At 48.4% G+C, this 24,022-nt stretch overlaps 1 protein-coding gene across 1 annotated transcript in view; it reads right to left on the minus strand.

Moving 5' to 3' along the window:
* The window catches only part of ADAM12 (ADAM metallopeptidase domain 12), a 414,517-nt gene that overhangs the window by 33,101 nt on the left and 357,394 nt on the right, over positions 1-24,022 (minus strand). Inside the window, exons 15-20 of the mRNA XM_055424409.2 lie at positions 12,936-13,044; positions 12,630-12,828; positions 9,931-10,008; positions 7,120-7,228; positions 3,243-3,378; positions 2,534-2,642 (exon numbers count right to left, since the gene is read on the minus strand). Of these exons, the coding sequence (XP_055280384.2) occupies positions 2,534-2,642; positions 3,243-3,378; positions 7,120-7,228; positions 9,931-10,008; positions 12,630-12,828; positions 12,936-13,044 (740 nt within the window). The remainder of the gene's footprint in view (positions 1-2,533; positions 2,643-3,242; positions 3,379-7,119; positions 7,229-9,930; positions 10,009-12,629; positions 12,829-12,935; positions 13,045-24,022) is intronic.

The raw sequence follows: 24,022 nt of genomic DNA on the forward strand, positions 1-24,022 counted from the left end.
AAGTAGGGAAAACCACTAGACCCTTCAGATATGACCTAAATCAAACCCCTTATGATTATACAGTGGAAGTGGAAGTGAGAAATAGATTTAAGGGACTAGATCTGATAGATAGAGTACCTGATGAACTCTGGACGGAGGTTCATGACATTGTACAGAAGACAGGGACCAAGACCATCCCGATGGAAAAGAAATGCAAAAAAGCAAAATGGCTGTCTGAGGAGGCCTTACAAATAGCTGTGAAAAGAAGAGAAGCGAAAAGCAAAGGAGAAAAGGAAAGATATAAGTATCTGAATGCAGAGTTCCAAAGAATAGCAAGGAGAGATAAGAAAGCCTTAGAACGGAAAAACAAGAGATCTCTTCAAGAAAATTAGAGATTCCAAGGGAACATTTCATGCAAAGATGGGCTCGATAAAGGACAGAAATGGTATGGACCTAACAGAAGCAGAAGATATTAAGAAGAGGTGGCAAGAATACACAGAAGAACTGTACAAAAAAGATCTTCATGACCAAGATAATCATGATAACGTGATCTCTGACCTAGAGCCAGACATCTTGGAATGTGAAGTCAAGTGGGCCTTAGGAAGCATCACTACGAACAAAGCTAGTGGAGGTGATGGAATTCCAGTTGAGCTATTTCAAATCTTGAAAGATGATGCTGTGAAAGTGCTTCACTCAATATGCCAGCAAATTCGGAAAACTCAGCAGTGGCCACAGGACTGGAAAAGGTCAGTCTTCATGCCAATCCCAAAGAAAGGCAATGCCTAAGATGCTCAAAAACAGCTTTCAGTTCACTTCAGTTCAGTCGCTCAGTCGTGTCCGACTCTCCGCGACCCCATGAATTTACTGAGGTTAATTGACTGTTGCTGCTGCTGTTGCTAAGTCGCTTCAGTCGTGTCCGACTGTGCGACCCCATAGAGGGCAGCCCACCAGACTCCCCTATCCCTGGGATTCTCCAGGCAAGAACACTGGAGTGGGCTGCCATTTCCTCCTCTAATGCATGAAAGTGAAAAGTCAAAGTCAAGTCGCTCAGTCGTGTCTGACTCTTAGTGACCCCATGGACTGCAGCCTACCAGGCTCCTCAGTCCATGGGATTTTCCAGGCAAGAGTACTGGAGTGGGGTGCCATTGCCTTCTCCGAAAGTTGCAGTCAATATTTAAAATGTACATTTCTTAAATTGTGATAGAGGTTCACACTCATGAAACCATCACAAGTGAAACAATGGACATACCCATCGCCGTCACCAGCTATGTTTCACTGATTTTCACTAGTCCTTTGACTTGTGAAGTCCTTCTCTCTCCTTTTCCCAGCAACTATTGACACAATTTCAGTCATTATAAATTGGCTTGCATTTTCTAGAATTTTATATAAGCGGAATCATTGTTTTTGGTCTGGCTTCTTTCACGCGGCATGATTATTTTGAGATGTATCCAAGATGTCCTGTGTTTCAATAGTTCATTTTGTCTTATTCAGAATAGCATCTCACTGTGTAAATATAACAAAATGTGTTTACCCTTTTACCTGTTGATTGGTATTTGGGTTATTTCTGGTTTTTGGTCCTTCAAAAGAAAGCTGCATTTTTGACTCTCACTAATAAAGCTGTTTTTCCCTCATGTCCGTGGTTGGGGGTGGAAAGTGGCAATGCTTATTAGGAATGGCTTCTCTTTGGAACCCAACTCTCTACACTTTTTGGATTGAGGGAGATAAGATAGATTTTCTTCTTCTTTTTTGCTTACCGAATCCCTGATAATGATTTGAAAAATCATTTGTCATTTATTGACACAAACACTGTTTCCTGCTACAGTCGGACTCTTGTTGAATAAGTTTGATATTCAGGAATTCTTGCAGATATATCAGGAACACTTGGTGGGGGAAACTAAATATCAGAGTGAACACTAGTCTACATTCGCCAGGGCAGTAGGAAAGTTAGGAGACAGCAGGGAGCGGGAGGCCCTTTAAGGATCCAGCTCTTTGAAGCTGTGGGTTGGACAGAGCTTCCACAGTCCATGGTTGCAGCAAAATGGGCCCAACCAAGGGCTCGGGGTAATGCTTAGAAATATCCCGGCAGTAACTCTTAGAAATACCCTCAGTGTGACCCTTAGAAGTACCTTCAGTGTGACTCTTAAGAGTACCCTGGGAGTAACTCTTAGAATTACCCCCAGTGTGACTCTTAGACATTCCCTCAGTGTGACCCTTAGACATACCCTGAAGGTAGCAGGGAGCCACAGAAGCCCCCAAGCCCAGACTGTGGGACCCTCGCACCGCAGCAGGGGTCCACGTCGGGTCGGGCCTGAGGGCAGGCCCAGTCCCCTCCCCTCCCCATGGAGCCCGGCCGCCTGGGTGAAGGCGGGGTGATGACCAAGGCCCCGTCCCTCCGGATGCGGGCTCAGCGGAGTCGGGCACCCTGAGCCGCTCGCAGCCGCAGCCGTCGCCTCGGGGCGCCTCTGTCCCGAGGGCGCAGCCGCAGCGCTTCTCAGTCTCTGGCTGAAAGCCCGCGTCCTCCCGCGCTCGCCTCCCGCGTTTGTTGGAGACTCACCTTAGGGGTGCCGCAAGGTGGCGGCTTCCTCGTCGGGCCTTCGCCGAGGTGGGTGAGGTGGGCCTGGCCGGGCTGGGGGCCCCTGGGGGGCCGGGAGGGGCGCACGCACCTGCAAGGCAACCGCAGACACGCTCACGGGGGGCGCCGCAACCCCTGCCCGACTCGACGTTTCCCGCTTTGTTCACAGTAACGCTCAACACACAACTCATTTCTTTTAACTCCGTGTGGTAACCATGCAAGAGAAAAGATTTAATCTCTTACAGGACTAAAATATAAACACTGAGTTCTTTCCCCCAGAGCCATTATTCTGTTAAACTAAAGCTCTTGCAATGCACAGAAACACAACTTTGTGACACCTGGGAGCCTTTCTGCATAGAGCTGGCATTTTAGCAACATCTTGGAATACATTTGGATCAAAAGCTACCCCAGCTGATAAAAATGTTTTAATATCCCATGTCTTATAAAAATTACCAAGGGTAGGGCGGGGAAAAACACACCAGTGGAATTCATCAACACCTTGCTTATTTATGTAATAAGCAGCGAATAGTTTGAGGGGAAAGTGAAGGGGGCAGCTGGTCTGGTAGAAACGTTAAAACACCAAACCAACAGAAAATCTGACCCCTTCTTTGCTAAGGAAACACAGTGAAAAGCAGTTGGTCGCCTTCTTTCAAATGCCATTTCTTGAAAAGGTGACCCCGACCCAGGGTACCTTAGCTTTTCAATGGTGTTTTTTTTATCTGTAAACAGCAGTCGTATCAACGTCTTCCTTTTGAGGTAAACCACACATCCAGCAGCAAGAAGACCGAGGATGGTGACCAGAATTCCTGTCGTTAAACCCTGGTTATCTGAAACAAAGCACATTCGGCTCAGAGAAGAAGGCAGTTACGGTGAAATATGGGGAGTATGAAATTGTGACATTTACGGCAAAACGAACTTGGAAGGAAAGAACAGAAATGCAGTGAGTACATCCTTGAATGGTGTACGGATAAATTAGCCTTACTTCAAAGGTCGTGTTTGAGGTGCAATCTGCCTCGCCATCATTCATTTCTGACAAGTCTGGAACTTGCTAAAGGGGAATATAATCTGGCAGGTGGGACCACAGCTCTGGCCACATGAGCCCCCCGAGCATGCCAATGGCAGGGGAACGGTGGTCAGAGAAAGTAACAGGGAGCTGTCACTAGAATCCCATCAGAACTAAAGTGAAGTGAAGTCAAAGTGTCAGTTGCTCAGTTGTGTCTGACTCTTGTGACCCCAAGGGACTGTAGCCCGCCAGGCTCCTCTGTCCATGGAATTCTCCAGGCAAGAATACTGGAGTGGGTAGCTATTTCCTTCTCCAGGGGATGTTCCCAACCTAGGGATCGAATCTGGGTCTCCTGCACCGCAGGCGGATTTTTTTTTTTTTTAACTGTTCAAACAACCAAGTCGTCCCCAAATTGAAGTCTTCCCGTCCCAATGACACTCCTTCAGTCCCTTTCCTTCTCTCTTTCTTGGGGGTTGGAATCTGTTTTACTTTTGTTTTTTGAACTTTTTTAGACCAAGATCTTACTTCTGGTTATCATCATATTGGAAGGTGAAGAAGAAAACTCTGTTTAAATGAAACACCCTTGGATTTTGTTTTGTTGTGTTAGAGACTTAAAACACAGCCTGTGGGGGGGTGCAAACCCCTGTCTCTGGGAGGATGCTGTTTACATTCTTGAAGGAAAGATCCCCTTTTCTCTGACTTGATTCCATTTTGTTCAGTATAGAGACTCTAAGATTCCTCAAGGATGCAGAAAGGAAGGGAAAATCAAGCCATCGAGTTGGTTTGACTGCAGCTGCAGTCAAGGGCTGTCTGTGGAGGGCTCTGGATGCCAGGAGTCGGGGGTTCACCAGGGCTGTGGGTTCCTTGAGAGAGCAGGTCTCAGCTCACCGGTCTATTCTCCCACCAGCTGCCAGAATCTGTGTTACTCGGTAGGCGCCCCGCAGTCCTTCTGGGCTGCTGCTGCTGGCCGGCCGTGGCGGCGGCTTCTGTCACCCGGGCTCTCCCACCTCTGACAAGGATGTTTGGCTGGCTGAGAACCAGAAAAGCTGCTCCCACCCTGGGGGAGAAAGACTTCACACCCCGTTTCTGGACTTTGTCCTCAACTGACGAGTCCTACCAAGGATGTGTCTCAGGAAGACAATCAACATAAGACTGTCTCGATTCACTTGTTCAGTGTTACTGGAAAAGCCTTGCTGTGGTTTCCTGGCTAACACGCGCCTCTTTTGAGACTGAGCCAGCAGTCTAGGGGCCTCTGGTTAAGGTCCTATTGTGTCTTAACCCAGCTCATTAAACAGGCTTCCTTGTCCTTCACCATCTCCCGAAGCGTGCTCAAACTCATGTCCATCGAGTTGGTGATGCCCTCCAACCATCTCATCCTCTGTCTTCCCCTTCTCCTCCCGCCTTCAAACTTTCCCAGCATCAGGGTCTTTTCCAGTGAGTCAGGTCTTTGCATCAGGTGGCCATAGTATTGGAGTATAGTTTCTAATTTCTTCAAATCAAATCCCTAAGCCTTCAACTGCTCAGTTATTAAACACTGGCAGGAGCAGCTGGCACCCGGCAGATGCGGGAGAGACGCTAGCTTCATGAGCTTCTGAACCCCGCTCACGTGGGTGGCTGCACTGAGGCGTAAGACCCGCACTGTGGCCTTCCCTGTGTAACCCCTGGCTGGCTCCTCAAGGCCCCTATTTTGTAGGCGTTTTGGGGGTAAGAGATTAAACCTATTTTCTTTTATGAAATGATGGCAACAGTGGATGAGTTTGGCTCTTCAGTTGTTTTCATTTAAAAAATATTCTTACCTGGTACAATGAAGAGTTAGTGACTCAGTGGGTTCCCCATGTTTTGGCAACTCCCAAACCCAAGACCCCACGGAGGCCACACCAAAAAGACACTCAGAGCATGTGGCCTGTCTCCCACCATCCTCTCCAACTCCTTGAACATCTGGCTCACTTGAATGTGGATGGAATGGGTGGCACGGGGTTTCTGATGCATTAAAAACGAAAACCCTGCTGTTTTTGAACAATAAACTCTTAATGGCCAATTAGAAAATGAAGTTGCCACCGAGAGGCCAGCCATCAAGGCATGGACGGCAGTGAGGAACAGGGGGGCGGGGCCAGACCCAGCTTATTATCCCCTGGGATGGATGTGCGCTGAGAGCCGAGACCTGCAGGCCCTTTGACCACCTGCTGCGGGGCCAGGCTGAGAGGGCGGGACCCTGGGCACCCTCGGAAGCAGCGCTGAGACTCGTCCACCTTTCAGCACAGGGGTGACCAGAAGTTCCCCTCCACTGCCGTCTCTAGATGCGCCTGCTCGGAGGGTCTCTCCCACCTGGCCCTGCAGAGCAATGTTGTGTCTGTTGTCATGGAAACGCTGGCCAAGCCACAGATTCAACCCTGCCCATCACTGCAGGACGTATGACTTCCTCCGTCAGCCTCTGACTGAGTGCCCCGGGGCCTCAGGTGGGTGCCGAGGTAGAAACACAAGTGTGTTTGGGCAGTTCCTGCCCACCCCGCCCCTGACTCCCCAGCAGGGCTCATGGTGGGCTCTCTGCACCACTGGACTTGCTGCTTCCACTTCAAAGGGGGCGTCACCCTGACTTGCCCCTTCACTGGTTGCCAATCTCTCAGAGAAGACAGTCCTGCACTAGGAGACCACTTATCATCTCTGAGGAGACAAGAACTGATGATCCCAGCACAGCTGCCCTTGGGGGCCCCTACACAGGTAGACCTATGTCTCAATCTTAGCTGTATGACTCTGTGAAAGTTACTTAACTTCTCTGAGCCTCAGGTCCTTTGTACGTAAAGAAAGAAGAAGAAGAATGCTCACTTTGGTAAGGATTCAATTACTGCCTGCAAAACGTGAAGCCTGGTACCTGTAGGGAACAACAGCTCGGCAAAGGTGACTGCTGGGCTGGGCCCAGGTCCCTTTATGAAGAGGATGGCAATTTTCTAAGAAGAGCTTTAAAAGGTACTTGACGTCACAACTCTTGGCCTCAGTAAACAAGGCTGGCCTTGACCGAGCAGTTTGATCTTCCGACCACGAGGTGCACACCCACTCGTCAGTTTGTGGTGGAACGACCTTAACTGAGAAAATGTCACAGCCTGCGTGTGTGCTCAGTTGCTTAGTCGTGTCCTAATCTTTGCGACCCGATGGCCTGTATCCCGCCAGGCTCCTCTGTCCATGGGATTCTCCAGGCGAGAATACTGGAGTGGGTTGCCTTTTCCTTCTCCAGGGGATCGTCCCGACCCAGGGATTGAACCTGCATCTCCTGCATTGGCAGGTGGATTCTTTATCACTAGTGCCAGCTGGGAAGCCCGGCAACCTCTGAGAAAGCAGAGCAAAGAGTCTCTGCAAAGATCAGGGAAGGATGAGAGAGCGTCTGGAAACAGGGGCCTTGGCCTGTGTCAGGTCACCTGGACCTGTGGGGTCCCCACTGGGTTTCCAGCTGTGCACCCACCTGAGGGCCGGCGGGTCCTCTGTCCTGCCTGCAATGGTCCCCCGAGGGCCTGGCTTCCCACTGCCCCTCTGGAGCTCGGCTCACTCCCCAGGATGCACTGTCACCACTAACCTGCTTGCCGGACGGGGCCGCTGTCCGTGCTTCCTCCGAAGCCAAACCTGTCACAGAAGGGAGGCGCCCAGTGGGGCTCGCAGTGGCAATTCTTCCTGTTGTTGCACACCTTTCGGGCAGCGGGGGACAAAGACACCAAGAGGGAGGCAGGGTTAGGACGTGCCTCCCCGTGGGGCAGCGCCAAGGATCTGAGCCCTAACCGAGCCCCATAGCGAAGCAAGGGCCCTGTGGTCAGTGCCCCCACCACACAGAGGCAGCCAGACTCTGGACACACCACTGCAAGGATCCACCCTGCGCCCAGCACCACACCAGCGAGTCAAGAGCCCGAGGCTACAAAAGTAACAGAATGTGCTGTTGTTATATCAGCAGCTGTTGAGAGAAAGATGGAGACCATCAGGGCTCACCGGCTCCCTCCCACCTCTTTTCCGTCTCAATTTCCAGGTGCCTCTTTTAGATCCAGGAAACCCTCCCAATCTGGTTGAGATGAGAAGACCTCTCAGTAGTGAGGAAGGGACCCTGCTATTGGGACATGGAATCCATGCCCTTGGGCATCAAGGGTCTAACAACCCTGAGCAACTTCAGAAAGGGTGCTCGGGGAAGCTGGGTGACTTGGGGTCCCACGGCAGTCTGATGGCCAGGCCTCCTGCTCCCCCTGATGCCCACAAGGTACTGCCTCCCCAAAGTCTGCTCTGATTCCTTCAGCAGACACTCCGGAGGGCTGGTCCAGCTCCTACCTCTGAGTGGTGGACACAGCCAGCAGTGAACTGCGTCCTGGTGAAATAAGAGGCTGATGGCTCTGGTCCCACGGTAAAGGGCTCCCCAAGAAGGTGGGAGGGGCAGCTTTGCTCTTGTGGGCCCTGAGGCTCCACAGAAGGGCCAGTGCTTGCTCACCCTGTGACCCAGGGTGACTGATGGTGGCTGTTGCCACCTGTGATGACATTCTACTTGTTATTGGTATGTATTGTTGTACATGGATCTGGCAACTACTATAGGAACCAATGGAAAATGATTATGAAAACAAGAGGGAGGGAATCCTTTCTAGAAAGATAATGAGGCTGAATGCTTTGGGAATGCTGGATGACGGGTAAGGCCCTAAAAAGAACTTTGGACAAATTTGGAATGGGAAGGACAACTAAAAAATGATCGGGAAAAGCTGCAAAAGAAAGGATTCCCCATTCAGGTTGCTCGTGAGTGTCTCAGTTTCCCTTGCACTTAGAGAAGCAAATGATACATCACGGATGGTGCGCTTTGGAAGGGTCTGTGTAAGGAAGTCAGGGCTGAGCTCCCATCCTGCAGGCTTCAGCTCCACGTCAAAGTACTGCTGGATGGGGCCAAACACACGCTTTTGTTTTTAAGGCACGTTAAATGTTTGGGGTGGATATCTCATTTGTGATGTTTCCCAGGTGGTGATGAATCAACCATAGTCAACATCAACAAACCCAGACACTTCCAGCAAGAAGGCCACCAGTCAGGAAAGCCTGTGATAAGTGAGAAAGTACGTTTCAATGAAGCTCACGTGAAGCAGAAGTCACTAGCACTGCCCCGGCGTGTCCTGCTGTTTCCCCAGAGACCCTGCGGCTGGGGCACCACCCCTGGGATTGAGGCACTGTCTCCTGCTGTGAACCACAGTCAGGGGCCCTCTTGATGGCTTGTGGCAGAGAGATTATAACCCCGACAACTGCCCCCCACACCCCAGGGGGCTGCTGGTGAGCCTGGCCTTGAGAAGGAAAGGTTTGGGGTCTAGCTGTTACTTGTTCCCAAGTCACAGCAGCTGCTCAGCCCCCAGGCACCGTGGGCCTTTCCTCTCCAATGTGTGGATGGGACGCCAGGGATGTTGGAGGGTCAGGAGCCCAGGGGCCTTGATCCAGCATTGCTACTAACTGGCCACCTGATCTTGGGTGTGCCACGACCCCCACGTGGGTCTGGACTCCATCATCAGTCAGATAATGAGGCTGCACGAGATCATTCCTTCTAGCCATTAGGCAGAAGTCTACGATCCAATGAAGACATGAAAAGACTGCGTTTTATACTGACAGTCAGCTACGCTCACCACCAACAAACCCATCTGAGGTGACGCTGCAATCCCTCATGGTTATAGCACAAAAATAATCTTATGCAAACCTCCATAATTCTATGTTAGAATCACCAGCAAGTGTCTGCAAGTTTTAAAAATAGAATGTGGAGCACCATTTCTGCAGAAAAGGCTTCAGAAAAACAAATGAACCATTGGCATAGCTAATCAAGATTAATATGATTCCACTGGAAATAATTAAGCCCATCAGGAAAAATAAATTAGGTTTTGAACAATTAGAATCCTCCCCTCCCCCAAATCCTCGGAACTAAAACAACAGCCTTCTTTAGTTGAAACCCACTGCATGTGATTTCAAGAACATGTGGTCAGTGTGTGCTGTCTTCTTTGTTTTAATTGCTTTTGGAAATATTTCAGTTCAGACACATATTCTGAATCTTGGTTGTAAGAGAGACAGCTCCGTTTGAAACGCTAATGAAAAACTCTTCATGAAGGAAGGTTAGTGTTAAAATTACTTTGAAGATGACAAAGTCCTTTCAAAAAAATCCAGAATGCCAATTTAAAAGATAATTACCACTCAATCTGATTTTCTTTGTTCAATAAAAATCCCATTTCTTACGCCATGTAAAGGTCAAAGAAAATGAATGTCTTCAGAAGAAAATATTGAGGAGACACTGCCATATTTTTACAAAGTGACGGATGGCGAAAGTCCTTTCCAAAGGAATGGTTTAGTGCTGAACTTAATTATGGGCTAGCTGCGTGAAGGCAGGTCACCTACTCACCCCTCTGCCATGACACTGCACCGCACACTCGTGAACGCCGAAGACACTGACATTCTGACACCGACGATTCAGGCAGATCTGGAGAAGGAGGGAAGCGTAGTCAACATCTGTGTCCATCTCCAAACACACACACAGGCATCTGTGTGTTAAAGAATAGAGGAGTGGATACAGAAGATGTGGTACATACACACAATGGAACACTACTCAGCCACGAAAAAGAACCAAAGAATGCCATTTGCAGCAGCAAGGATGGACCTAGAAAGTGTCATACTGAGTGAAGTCAGACAGGGAAAGACAAACATCATGTGATATCACTTATATGTGGAAACAAACAAAAAAAAGGTACAGATGAATTTACCTACCAAACAGAAATAAGAGACACAGATGTAGAAAACAAACCTATGGTTACCAGCGGGTGAGGGTGTGGGGAGTGATAATTGGGAGACTGGGCTTGACATTACACACTACCATATATAAAATAGATAACAATAAGGACCTATTATATATATAGCACAGGGAACTCTACTCAACACTCTGTCATGGCCTATATGGGAAAGTAATCTAAAAAGGGTGGATATATGTATAACGGATTCACTTTGTGATATATCTGAAACTAACGTGACACTGTAAATCAACTACACTCCAATAAAAATTAAAAACAAAAAGAAAAAGCAAAGAAAAACTCTAGGAAGACCATCTTCCAGTTAGCATGCACATGGCATAATGATGCTCTCTGCCTTGGACATAGGTTCTGATGTCCACCTCCAAATTCAGCCCATTCCAAGACTCATCAGTGTGGACACTATGGAAGTCTTCTGTCTCCATAGCATTTTCGATGGTTTTGGTCAGCTCTGAAATTATGGTAACTGATTTCCTCACGACTTTTTGTTTGGAGCTTGCAACAAAATCCATGTATTGCAGCATTTTTGCCCCCATTTTTTCTCTACTGTTAAAAGATATAGGAGAGAGGAGAACAGCCTAGTCCTTCACCTGGGCCAGTAGAGACTCAAAGACTCCAGGAACCCAGGGTCCGAGAATCTTGCAAGGGAGATAGTAAAATATGGGAACTTCCCCAAAGTGCTGACTGACAAGTATTATCGTTGATGACATAAACCATCAACAGAAATGCTCAACAGAGGAGAACAGACGCTTCCCTTGTATTTATCAAGCCTCTCCAGAGGCAGTAATTTGCTAAATGATACTGGGCTGGTTGAAAGAATTTAGTCTCATTTCAAAGGTGCATGATATAGTCCAGACTCATGGGATCAGGCTCTTTATCTCCCATAAAATGTTACAAATTGGTGGAGTCAAAGGAAGAAAAGTCAAAATTTTAGATTACAGAAGCATTTTTAATCAAGTAGGACCTTCCTATGAGACATTCACCATCTGACCCCAGCAGATGCCTCTTATCTAAGGCAAGATGAACGCCCTGTGAAAGAAGTGCTGGTTGAAGCTGCTCTCAGGGATGGTGGGGTCTTGGCCAAGGGGACTGGCACATTCCTGCTAATAAAAGAAACTGTTTGGGGTTGCAATGAGCACAGGAGGAGCCCAGGTAGAATCTCAGCGGATGGGTGCTGCCCTCCCCCAACCCATGGGCCAGGCTCAAAGATGGCTTTCAAAGAACCGGGGCTCTGCAGGAAGGAGATCAAAGCACATTTAATTTTGCACATGAAGCGAAAATCTCACTGATAAATTGAGTCCTTGGAATTTCAGTGTTCAGATGCACCTGGCCTTGGTTGTTCAAATCACAATTTAAATGGTGTCATTCTAATGTCAAGACTTGAATATAAACGAATGTGTGTGATTAAGGAGATACCCAGAATGTACAATGTGTTTCGCATATCATCCTGTTTCCTTAAGGATAAAGCACTGATAGCATGTGAGGGAAGGGGGTGGGGTGGGGAGGAGGGAATTCCTGCCCTGGGGACCCAGCTGCAGGAGCTGGCTCAGCACCTTTCCTTTCTGCTCTGTGACCTCTGGTTAGTAATGGTTTCATATTCATTTTGAAAATGGGGCCCTAATCAAACCATCTTCCTTCCTAAAGGAAATGTTAATTATTAACTTGAGATCATTTAGTCTGATGAGAAAGTTTAGTGGGAAAAAAAATCAATGTGGCAGAATGTGAAAATCTCAATTGTTTTTTTTTTTTTTCATCATTGTGGCCTTTATTCCTAACCTTCCTCCCCAAATATCTCAGTCTACCTTTCCCCCTTGTCTCCAAAAGAACCCTCTTTGGGTTTAAGCTTATCCCATCTCCTCCCCTCTCCTGTCCCTCTGTGGGGGTCTCTGAAACTACATCTGACTTCCCATTCTGTCCAGGTGAGAACAAGTCCCTGCTGTGCCAAAAACCCAGACCACATTTCCAAGAACAATATAATATGCTGCTATGTTTCCTTCCAGAGTAATTTCCTGGCTGGAAACTCGCATAACACCCAGAGTGTAGAAAAGACTTCTTAACACTGAAGGGCTGAGAAAACAAGCTCGATTTCCCCAAATCTGCATCTCAATGGTCAGACGAGGAGCTAGGATTTGCTTATTTATATTTTTCCTTCTAGGTGCAAAGAATTGGATTTCAGAGGCAGCATTCTGAGAAGTGGATTTTGAAAAACAAACCATGTAGCTCAGGTCTCAAACAGGACGTTTCTCAGTGGGCCCTTCCAGACTCACGTTTGTGACGCAAGGGAGCACTTGGGGCTTACTTTTCCATCTGCGCACTTTGTGCCAGCAAGCACGAGCCCCGGGTCTGGCAAGTCATCACCCAAGTACACGTGGGTCCCACGGCACAGAATCCGGCCTCCTTCCTGCAAGGGGATATTCGTTTCTATGGAAACGGCATTGGTACCAATGACTGGTCGGCTGGCACCTCCTTGACACTGGATTTTTCCACACTTAGCATCTCTGGAAAGGCAAGAACAGAGAGTCCTCAAAGAGGGAAAGTGTGGAAGCAGCCCTCAGTGATCCGGGAGGTTCAAAAGCGTGGCGTGGTCAGGACACGGACCCCATACCTCATCGCGCACTTGGTAAAGGAGCTCTTGGAATCTTTGCCGCAGTTGCCGTAAGGGTCACCTGCGGAGTTGACTCTCTCAAAGCAGATCCCGGGGGCAGGTTTAGCACCTGAAACAGAAGCAAAGCAGCACTCTCACCTCCTGCAAGCCTTTGGGAGAGTTTTCTTTGAACGGCACTGGTGGCTCAGTCGGTAAAGAATCTGCCTGCAGAACATGAGACTCGGGTTTGATCCCTGGGTTAGGAAGATCCCCTGAAGGAGGAAATGGCAACCCACTCCAGTATTCTTGCCTGGGAAACCCCATGGCCAGAGGAGCCTGGCAGGTTACAGTCCATGGGGTCGCAAGAGTCGCACATGACTTAGCGAACGAAACCGCCACCTGGCTTTCTAAAGGGAGATGTGTTCCAGTGTCCAGAGAAATCTCACCTGGCATCTTAGCTGATGCCTGAGCCCTCTCAGCTCACAGGAGAGCTTGCGTTCCATCACTCCCTCCTCTGGAGGGCTGCTCTGCGGGCCCATGACATGTGCAACCTCTCAGGAGGTGAGGTCCGGCTCTGGGACCAGACCAGACCCCACACCAAGGCGCTGACTGGCTGGCTGCGGTCAAACAGGGAGGCTTGCTTTCTTGAACAACTTCCACACAATTCTGGCGAAAAAATGCAAGCTAAAGCAGGTTCCAAGGAATAATGATGACTAATGAGAAGAAGCAATGAGAGGGGCAGACAGAAAGAGAGAGACTGTGCAAGGCAGAGATCGCACGCCCCGTCTGCAGCCCCACAAAGCTCCCTGTCAGAGCAAGCACCGGCTTCGATGAATGTCTATGTGGGTCAGGCAGAGACTCCCCTCAGAGGGCATGAGACGTAAAACCTCCCAGTCCTTTCACTCAGCAGGACAGTGCCCAGCAGAGGGGGATGTGGGAGCCAGAGAGCTCAGGAAATGGTCATTTTTAGCACGTCTTCCTGGAGAAGGCAATGGCAAGCCACTCCAGTAATCTTGCGTAGAAAATTCCATGGATGGAGCAGCCTGGTGGGCTGCAGTCAGTGGGGTCGCTAAGGGTTGGACATAACTGAGCGACTTCACTTTCACTTTTTACTTTCACACATTGGAGAAGGAAATGGCAACCCACTCCAGTGTTCTTGCCTGGAGAATCCCCGGGACAGGGGAGCCTGCTGGGCTTCCGTCTATGGGGTCACACAGAGTCGGACATGACTGAAGTGACTTAGCAGCAGCAGCAGCAGCACGTCTTCCGGCCAAGGAAAGCGAGAACATGTACCTGGGGCTTGCACTGCTAAAGCTCCGCAGGGCTCTAGAAGGCCGTGCACAGTGGTGTCCGTGGAGGACTGCGTGAGGAATTCAGGCGAATGTCCCCCGTCCTTCAGAGGAAGCTGTGCCCAGCGCTGTGTCCTGGGCCTGCCTTCCTTTCCACAGGGGTGTCCTCCCATGTCTGCCAGGAGGCCAGCTTCCCAGAGCCCAGTTTTGCCTCCTGCCCTTCTCGGTACCCTGCTCTGGGGAGGCTCCATCGCCTTCCAAGATGACCGTGTTGTGATGGGCAACACTCCCCTCCTCCCAGCGATCAGATGGCGTTCTTACTACTAAAAAGTCCATCTTTCTTCAGCCTGATTCCTCATCAGACATATTTAGCATCCCATTAAAACCAACAACAAACAAACAGGCAGACAAATGAAACAAAACCGTGTAGCAGTTGAGACCAGTCATGGGTTCAGCAGTTGATCTCTGCACTAAGCCACCCCATCCTGGACCTCTCATTACTCATTCTCTGTTTTCTGGGGGAAAAAAGAACATTTAAGAGAGGCCTCGCAAAGTCCTTCCAAAAGGCATTTACCTAAACCGGACACGAATGAGTCATTCAGTTATGTCTGACTCTTTGAGACCCCGTGGACTGTAGCCCGCTAGACTCCTCCCTCCATGGAATTTTTCAGGCAAGAATACTAGATGGAGTGGGTAGTCATTTCCTTGTCCAGGGGATCTTCCTCACCCAGGGATCGAACCTGTGTCTCCTGTGGCTCCTGCACTGCAGTCAGATTCTTTACCGCTGAGCCACTGGGGAAACCCCAACTATGTGTAAGTGAACACTATTCAGGCTTTAAAAAGAAGGAAACTCTGCCATTTGTGACAATATGGATGAACCTGGAAGACATCATGCTGCAGTGAATAAGTCAGATACAGGAAGACAGGCACTGCATGGTCACAGAATCTAAAACCGTTGAGCCCACAGATGCAGAGGGTAAAGAGGTCATTGCCCGGGGCTGCAGGGAGCAGGCAGGAGGGAGGTGTTAGTCCAAGGGTACAAGGTTTCAGTTACACAAAATGAATTCATTCTAGAGGCTGACTGTGCAGCATAGTGACTACAGTCACTAATACTGTACTGTATATTTAAACATTTTCTAAGAGGGTAAATCTTATCTGCTCAGTGTTCTCATCACATACACATATACACATAAAAGTAAATTAGGAGGGTGGGAGGAATAGTTTAGAGGTGATGGGTATGTTTACGGTAAGGATTGTGGGCGTGATTTCAAAAGCGTATGCTTCTCTCCAAACCCATCAAGGTGTACACACTAAATATGCACAGCTTTCTGTATGTCAATCGTAGCTCCATAAAATGGTTTCAAGTCTTTCTCTTCCCCACAGCACATCCCTTTCATTTGCAGTTGATTTTGATGCTGATCCATTCTATTCTGCTGTGTTGCTGTTACGGGAAATCTTATTTTTAGGCACAAGTGACCGCTCACCCCACAGTGAGGCTTCCGATTTTACTTTTCTGTTTGCTCAGTGGGTGTGTATTTAGGCTCTCCACAACCTAATTATCCATTCTGTTGCTTTTAAAAGTTCCTCCACCAGAATAAAAAAAGTAGAAGCAGGAAGTCACATCTTAGGAATAGTAATTAAACACGTGATAAATGTGGGCTTGTCTTTTCTTAAACCTGTGTTGTCAGTTGACCTCAATGAACCTCCTAAACCAGCAATGATTCACGAGACCCAACACAGATGCCCAGCTGGACTGTTAGATTCAAGATGTGACTGAGAAATTAAGAGGTCAGGAGTACTCAGCCAGAAGAAAGAATGAAGTCATGCCCCTGGGTGGGCCTAGAGATGATCCTACTAAATGCAGTCAGAAAGAGAAAGGCAAATACCATATGATACCACTTACGTGTGACATCTAAAATATGCCACAAATGAACTTACCTATGAAAGAGGAACAGACTCACAGGCATAGAGAACAGACTTGTGATCACCCGAGGGGGAGGAGTGTGGCGGGGGGAGGGTTGGATCAGGAGTTTCCGGTGAGCTGATGCCAACGATTTCATATAGAGTGGATAAAAAACAGGTCCTACTGTATAGCACAGGCAACTTTATTTGTTATCTTGTCATAAATCATGATGCAAAAGAAGATGAAAATAATGTCAGTATATGTATAACTGAATCACTTCGCTCTTTCAGCAGAAATTAACGTGACACTGTGAATCAACTATACTGCAATACAATAAATATTTAAAAACAGAGCTCAGTAAGTAAACCTTTCTTTCTGATGACGGATCTTTGGGGAAACGGTGTTTTACATTCGTGCATTCACGAGGTCTAAGAAAAACAGAAACAAGTGTCGATCCAGTCTTGATCTCTTCTGGAAGGCCTCTTCGTGTCTGATTTCCACTGGTTGCGCTGCAGTGCTGCAAGATCCAGGGCTTCACAGGTGTCAGCCCTACAAGCCAGGAGAGCTGGGTCATGCTATGGGAGCTCCTGAGACGTTGTTCCATTTGTACTGTGAGGACGAGGACTTCACCTGCCCTGGAGGCCCAGAGAGACCCCCAGGCTCTCAGGAAGCCTATTTATACTGAGGACAGCCACCAGTCATGGTGAAGGAGATGGCTCGACCCCGGATGTTAAGGATGGCAGAACACACGACAGGAGGGGAGCTCCTCGGAGCCGACCTCGTTTGCAACCCTCACCACATTTGCAAGTTGCAAAAAATAGTTCCGGATGGTGTCAGAAAGGGCTTCACGCCTGTTTCCTTCACAGAGGGTCATCCCCAGGGTCGAGCACATCACAGGAAGCCAGTGCAGACTGTTGATTGATCAGGTGAATGACTCCTGGACCCACCTTGGGGAATGAGAGGGAAGAAAGAGAATCTCCTCGATGGAAAATTTGGGAGGTTTTGTACATACTTTGCATGTTAAATAAAAGTGCAGTCATAGCTCAGTGGGAAATGGAATATTTCTTACCACGTCTGTAAACAAAGGCTGTCACAGTCATCAGTAATTGCACCCGCCACTGACGGTGAGCTGGTGAGCCCTAAGGGCGTTCAGGATGCGAAACACAGGATGCTGGCCCCACATAGTTCAGTTCGGTCGCTCAGTCCTGTCCAACTCTCTGCGACCCCATGGACTGCAGCACGCCAGGCCTCCCTGTCCATCACCAACTCCCGGAGCTTGCTCAAACTCACATCCATTGAGTCAGTGATGCCATCCAACCATCTCATCCTCCCCAGACAGCTGAGGTGCATATCCAAGGAGTGATCTCAGCGAGTCCATCCTCTTACATCTTCCTATACAAAGAAAAGCACGGAATCCCTCCACTCGAGCTATCTCGCTTTCCTTCAATCAGCAATGACGTTCTGATGCTCAGACTACCTGCCCTTGGCTGAAAAGCTTCTGTGTAACCTGGATGCCCCTCCTCACCTCTGAGAGCAGTTTTCTCAGGGTTACTTGAGATGCTGCCTCCCAGGCTTGAAAGTCCTAAACATTCCCAGTGAATAAAGCATAATTCTCAACTCTTAGGTTGGGAGCAATTTTTAAGTCATTATCAGGATGGTTCAGCGGTCAAGAATCTGCCTGCAATGCAAGGGGTGCAGGAGATGCAGACTGGATCCCTGGGTCAGGAAGATCTCCCTGGAGAAGGAAATGGAAACGCACTCTAGTATTCTTGCCTGGAGAAATCCCATGGACAGAGGAGCCTGTGGGCTACAGTCCGTGGGGTCGCAAAGAGGCAGACGTGACTGAGCACAGCACAGGGATCTCAGCTTCCCTCTACCCAGCTCCTCTTCTCTTGTTTCAGTGAGTGGGGCTCCCGCTGCCCCGAGTCCTGTGCTCTTCCTGGTCGCTGCCCCAGCCAGCCTGGGCTGCTCCTCCAGAAGCTCGTATCAGCGCACAGCTTGCTGCCTTATTTTGAATGAGGCAGCAGGAGACCTCAAGCAAAGACACTTGAGTTTGATTTCCTTTCATTCCATCAGACCCTGGGAACACAGAGCATCTTCCCTTGGAATTCCTTTCCTCGCCCTTAAACCAACAGACACAGTTTAAATGAATGAGGACACTTTGGATCCCCAACATGCCATTTGTTGGACAACCCACTGCCAGGTATTGTGCTGGACATGGCAGGCAGTAGAAGCCATTCCCGATCCGGGAAGATCCCGCATGCCATGGGACAACTAAGCCCGTACACCACAACTGCTGATCTTGTGCTCCAGAGCCCGGGGACCACAGTTACCGAGCACACGTGCCAGCATACTGAAGCCCGTGTGCCCTGGAGCCCACGCTCCGCAACAAGAGAAGCCACCACAATGAGAAGCCCAAGCACAGCAACCAGAGAAAAGCCTGCATGACAGCGAAGAGGCAGCACAGCCAAAAATAAACAAAGCTGGGTGGGGTTTGACCCGTAAAATCTTCACTCTGGGATGAATTTGCCCAGTGGCTCCAACAATGCAGAGTTCTAAAAGTTAACTTTCTGGCTCTTGCAAGAAACCAGCTTTTCTCCAGAGCTCAAGGGAGCAGGAGATGACATGACACACCTTGCTGTTGATGCATCGGCGGGGCATGTCATCAACGGGGCACAGCACCAGCACTGTTGGCTACAATGTGCCAAAGGAAACTCACGTCTGGATGTGTAGCGGGTCCTGATTTCATTGGCTACAGACACCTGGGGATAGAGCAATCTCTCTGTGAAGTCAGACACCAGAATGTACACCTGATCCTGTCATATACTCCAGTTTTTCATCTGGAGGATTAAGGGCAAGGACACGCTGATGGGTAATTCGTGGTCAAACTTGATGGACAAGATCTCTCGCATCTCCATCCTCAAGCACTTCGGGATTGAAAATGTTTATCAACTTTCATCTCATTAATACTCTGAAACTGCTGGTGTTTCAACGGAGGGGGGAGCTAAGTGACAGAGGTCAGAGGAGGGTGGGGCAGAACCCTATTTACCACGGTGGTTCCCATCCAGTTGACTAACAATTCTTACCCTGAAGTCTCCATGTTGGGATGAGAAGTCTTGCCTGAGAAACATGGATGTTTAAAGACAAGGGGGTTTACAGAGAAGGAGAAATATCATGTGACATCCCTTCTATGTGGAATCTAAAAAGAAATGATACAAATGAACTTACAAACCAGAAAGAGACTCACAGACTTAAGAGAAGGAAATGATGGTTGCCAAGGGGAAGGATACTTAGGGAGTTTGGGATGGACATGTACACACCACTGCATTTAAAATGGATAACCAATAAGGACCTACTGTATGGCACAGGAAGCTCTAACTCAATGTTACCAGGCAGCCCTGGAGGGGAGGGGGGTCTGGGGAAAAACGAATCCATGTGTATGTGTGGCTGAATCCCCTAGCTGTTCACGTGAAATGATCACAACATTGTTAATTGGCTGCACCCCAACACAAAATAAAAAGACCAAAGAGTTTACTAAATGAAACTTAAATGAAAAAGTGTCTAAGCAGCTGAGACTTGATCCAGGTCACAGCATACTCGATTGCTGTCTCACTTCCCATCTCAGGCTGTAGGACCGTGTCACACAAGGTTTGGGGCCACCTCCTGAGGCCAGCATGCCCCCAGCTAGAGGTGGGCACTGCTCAGTCCCATCTCTTGTGTGGCGGGGAGCAGTTTCCTCCACTGGTTTGAAGCAACTATAGAGATTTGTGAAAACGAATTGTAGAAAAGGAGTTTGTGAAATTTTTGTTTGGTCTAACACCTCTCTCATATCCCTTTTTCTAGGAAGGTAATCCCTTGTCTTACAGAAAATCCACCTTTCATGGTTCAAGTGGGGCTAACTTTCCTAACCAATGCCAAAAGGATGGGCATGAGATTCAAGTCTGGCCCCCTGAGACTGATCCATGTCACCAGTAATGAGTTTAGGTCAGGGATGGATACAGGACCAACCAGTACATCAGCATCTTCCTTGGAACCTGACTGCTGGAGCCGGCTGGACAAGGACCCTGGACTGCTCTGCTCCTGGGGATCGCTGGCTGTGTCCTTCAGGGTCTCCCCCATTACCATTCTCTCTTGAGCCTGGGGAACCCCTGCTCTCATTCACCCTGGAGGGCTGTCCCCACCTTCCATCCATCACAGTTGCCTCTTGCAATGTTTGGAGGCTCTGGTCTCACTGTAAAACCCCCTGTGGACTGAGAAGGTGCCTCAGGCCCGCACAGAGCAGGTGTGCCCCATGAATGAGTGAAAACCAGAGGGAACGCAATTTAGGGAAAGCACATCCTATCTCTACCCCACCCCCCACTCCCTGTAGAAGTCAGCTGTGGTTTCCACAGAACAAAGCCTCTTGGGTGAAAAAACACAGTTTCCTGGGCTGCCTTGCCTGGGTCTTTACTTACTTATTTACATCGAATGAAGCGTTACCATGCTGGCTTCCCTCACAGCTCAGCTGGTAAAGAATCCACCTGCAAAGCAGGAGACCCCGGTTTGATTCCTGGCTTGGGAAGATCCACTGGAGAAGGGATAGGCTACCCACTCTAGTATTCTTGGGCTTCCCTGGTGGCTCAGCTGGTAAAGAATCCGCCTGCAATGCAGGAGACCTGGGTTTGATTCCTGAGTTGGGAAGATCCCCTGGAGAAGGGAAAGGCTTCCCAACTCCAGTATTCTGGCCTAGAGAAATCCATGGACTGTATAGTCCACCGGGTCGCAGAGTCAGACACGACTGAGTGATTTTCACTTTCATCCCTTTCATTTAAGAGGAAAGAAGCTATAAAGTCACAAAAGGACATTTTATTTCCTGGAAAGGAAAGCTGTCATTCCCTTACTGTTTAGACACATTAAAGAAAAATTCTATAAGCAAGGAAACCAGAAAGCGGGCTCCATGATGACCTTGGGAGCAGACACAGCTCCTAAATTGAAAAAAGCATCATTATAGGCAACACTAGAAGATGCAAACCAAGAACAACTTTCCGAGCACCCTAACCATCGGGACCTACAGACACCAGGAAGGACGGCCAAGAGTGTGGAACCAGCCAGCCGGCGTTTTATCTCAGAGGCAGAAGGGTCAATATTTAAAACATGTAAATGACTTCTACCTGCTAGCAAGATGTTATAAAGGTACAGATCCGACTTCACAGTTGCTGCACGTAAAGATGTCTGTCTTCATGAAGACGAGAGATTTCATATCTGTCTCATGAAGAAAAAGTGACAGGTTTTCTTTTCACTACTATATTACATCAATTTACAGCCTTTGAATTTTTAATAATGGAACACTTAGATGTTCTGCTATTATCAAAAGATGAAATTGAGCCCTTCAGAGGGGTTTTTGACATAATCCTGTATTTTATCATTCTATAAGAAGTGATGGAGTTTAATTACCAGGTTTATCTTCAGAGTGATATAACTTGCGATTTGGAAGTTTTTGATGTCATTATGTCTTTTGAAAGAGAGATGATGACATCTTGTATTAAGCCCACAATTCATGTGATCTAATCTTTCTTTAGGGTTTTCCCTTGTGGCTCAGGGGTAAAGAATCTGCCTGCCAATGTGAATTCAATCCCTGGGTCGGGAAGATCCCCTGGAGAAGGAAATGGCAACCCACTCCAGTATTCTTGCCTGGTGGACAGAGGATCCTGGTGGTGGACCATAGTCCACAGGATCGCAAAGGAGTCGGACACGACTTAGCGACTAAACAACAACATTTCCTTACAGTGACTCTGTTATGCAAACGCAGGTCCCCAGTTCAGTTGTGCTGGGTCCTCCTCCCGTCACTAACATCCCTGCCCCTGTTACTAACGTCCACAAAGGCATCTTCACAAGTGACCGCAGCCTGCTTGTCCTTCTCACAGTCCTCTCTCTGTTTCTCTTCTCCACACTGACCTTTACGTCCGTGGAAAAACAGAGACCCAGCAAATACATTCTGTCATTTCCTTCTTGCACAACGGAATGAAAAAGAGACCTTCCCGCCTCCTAAACACGATGACCCTTGGCAAAGACACTCTTCTTCCCATCTGTAGCCTGATGCTTGGATGTTTGTAAACGTATTGTCGCAGGTGTGTTGTCAGAGAGAAACTCATTTAAAGCAGCCTTGCTGGGCTTCCCTGGTGGTACAGTGGTAAAAAACCCACATGCCAGTGCGGGAGACACGGGTTCTGTCCCTGGTCCGGGAAGATCCCACATGCTATGGAACAGCTAAGCCTGTACATCACAACTGCTGAGCTTGTGCTCCACAGCCTGGGGACCACAGTTACTGAGCACACGTGCCACAAGGCTCAAGCCCGTGTGCCCTGGAGCCCACGCTCCGCAACAAGGGAAGCCACCACAGTGAGAAGCCTGAGCAGGGCAACCATGGAAAAACCTGCACAGCAACGAAGATCCAGCACAGCCAAAAATAAAATAAAGTAAAAAAGTAAAAATAAACCAGCCTTGCAGATAAACACTGAAAAGGCACCAGCCCGTAAAAATCGTCTGACCAGCTCACACCACATCAATCAGGTGACGCTATTTTCTGGTGAGTGATAAAATAGATAATACTAAGATAATTTCAGGATTTCCTTGATGCAGATTGTTTGTGGCTCTAGACACAACAGTTATCTGCAAGATTAATTTCCAAGTAACGTTTTCAGTTATCATGCTAGTGGTTCAGATAAACAACAATGGCAAAAGTAAATTTTCTGCCTGAAGAAACATATCCAGCTGTATTTCAGAAGGAAATGTTTAAGGTCATGTCGCACTGACAGAAAATCTTTGTGGCTATTAAGCCTGAAGCGGACAGAGGGCTAAATACAAGGTCTGGTTTGAGCTGCAGGTAACATTTACGTGTTTGACATTAACTGATGAAGTCTTCAGATGCAAGATTTGTGGGAGAAACATCAGTGGGGGGAAAAGTGTCAATTCCAAGCCGACAAGGATACCATCAACAATACTCATCAGGAAAGCAAGCAGATGAATAGCCCTCACAAAAAGTATTCTAAAACTATATTACTTTGCTAGTTAGGAGTTGCAGGCATATGTTTTGAATTTTCTATCATTTTATTTGTAGAAAGATTTGGAAGCAGGATTATTTTATTGAAATATAAGGCTGGATTGAGAAACGTCCCTCTCAAAAGGGAATTAGTTAGCTGGGAGGAAGCGCTTCCTCTGGTCAGCGTTTGGGTAGCGAGTACCTGATGACTTCCTGAATGCAACAGACAATGCTGGCCTGGTTACTAGGATGCCAGTGGCAGGGGCCGGCAAAGCAACTGCCCTAGATTTCTGAGTCACTGGGCTTCCTAGGGGGCTGAAAGTGACCCCAAATCTCACATGGTCCTGATCCCAGAGCATTTGCGAAAGGCTAGGAAATGAAAGACTATATCCTGAACTCATTGCGTCCTTGACAATAAGTTTTCCTCTTCTGAATCATGAAAAATCAATACAAACCGACCACAGTAACACAGCAATATGCTGCTCTCTGCCTGCTGCATCTAGCTGGCCAGGACCTGGCTGAGGAAGTGACCTCTGCCCCCTGGAACTGTGGTGGTCACATCCTGACTCCACTGCAGGTCCCAGGCGAGCGTGCACTGGGGCTGTGGGAAGTGTGTCCCTCTGGCAGAACCAGGGCTCTTGGTCAGCAACTCACAAGAGCAGGACATGGTTGAATAGTTATCGAATGAGAGTATGTGGTGGTAGACATGGCTCTCTGCTCTCCAAGTCACAGCCCAAGCTCTGGACAAGCAGAAGAGCCTGCGGTTCCCCTGGGATGGGCCCCTGTTCCTGTGCACCTTGGCCCCTGCTGTTCCGGACCCAGGAAATCCCTTCCTCTCCTACCCTGGCGGTGATTACTCCAGGGCAACCTTGCTTAGGATCCTTCCTGCTCTAACCAC

This window comes from Moschus berezovskii, chromosome 12 (assembly GCF_049115385.1).
Source record: "Moschus berezovskii isolate FMDL1 chromosome 12, NW_MosBer_1.0, whole genome shotgun sequence".
NCBI lineage: Eukaryota > Metazoa > Chordata > Mammalia > Artiodactyla > Moschidae > Moschus > Moschus berezovskii.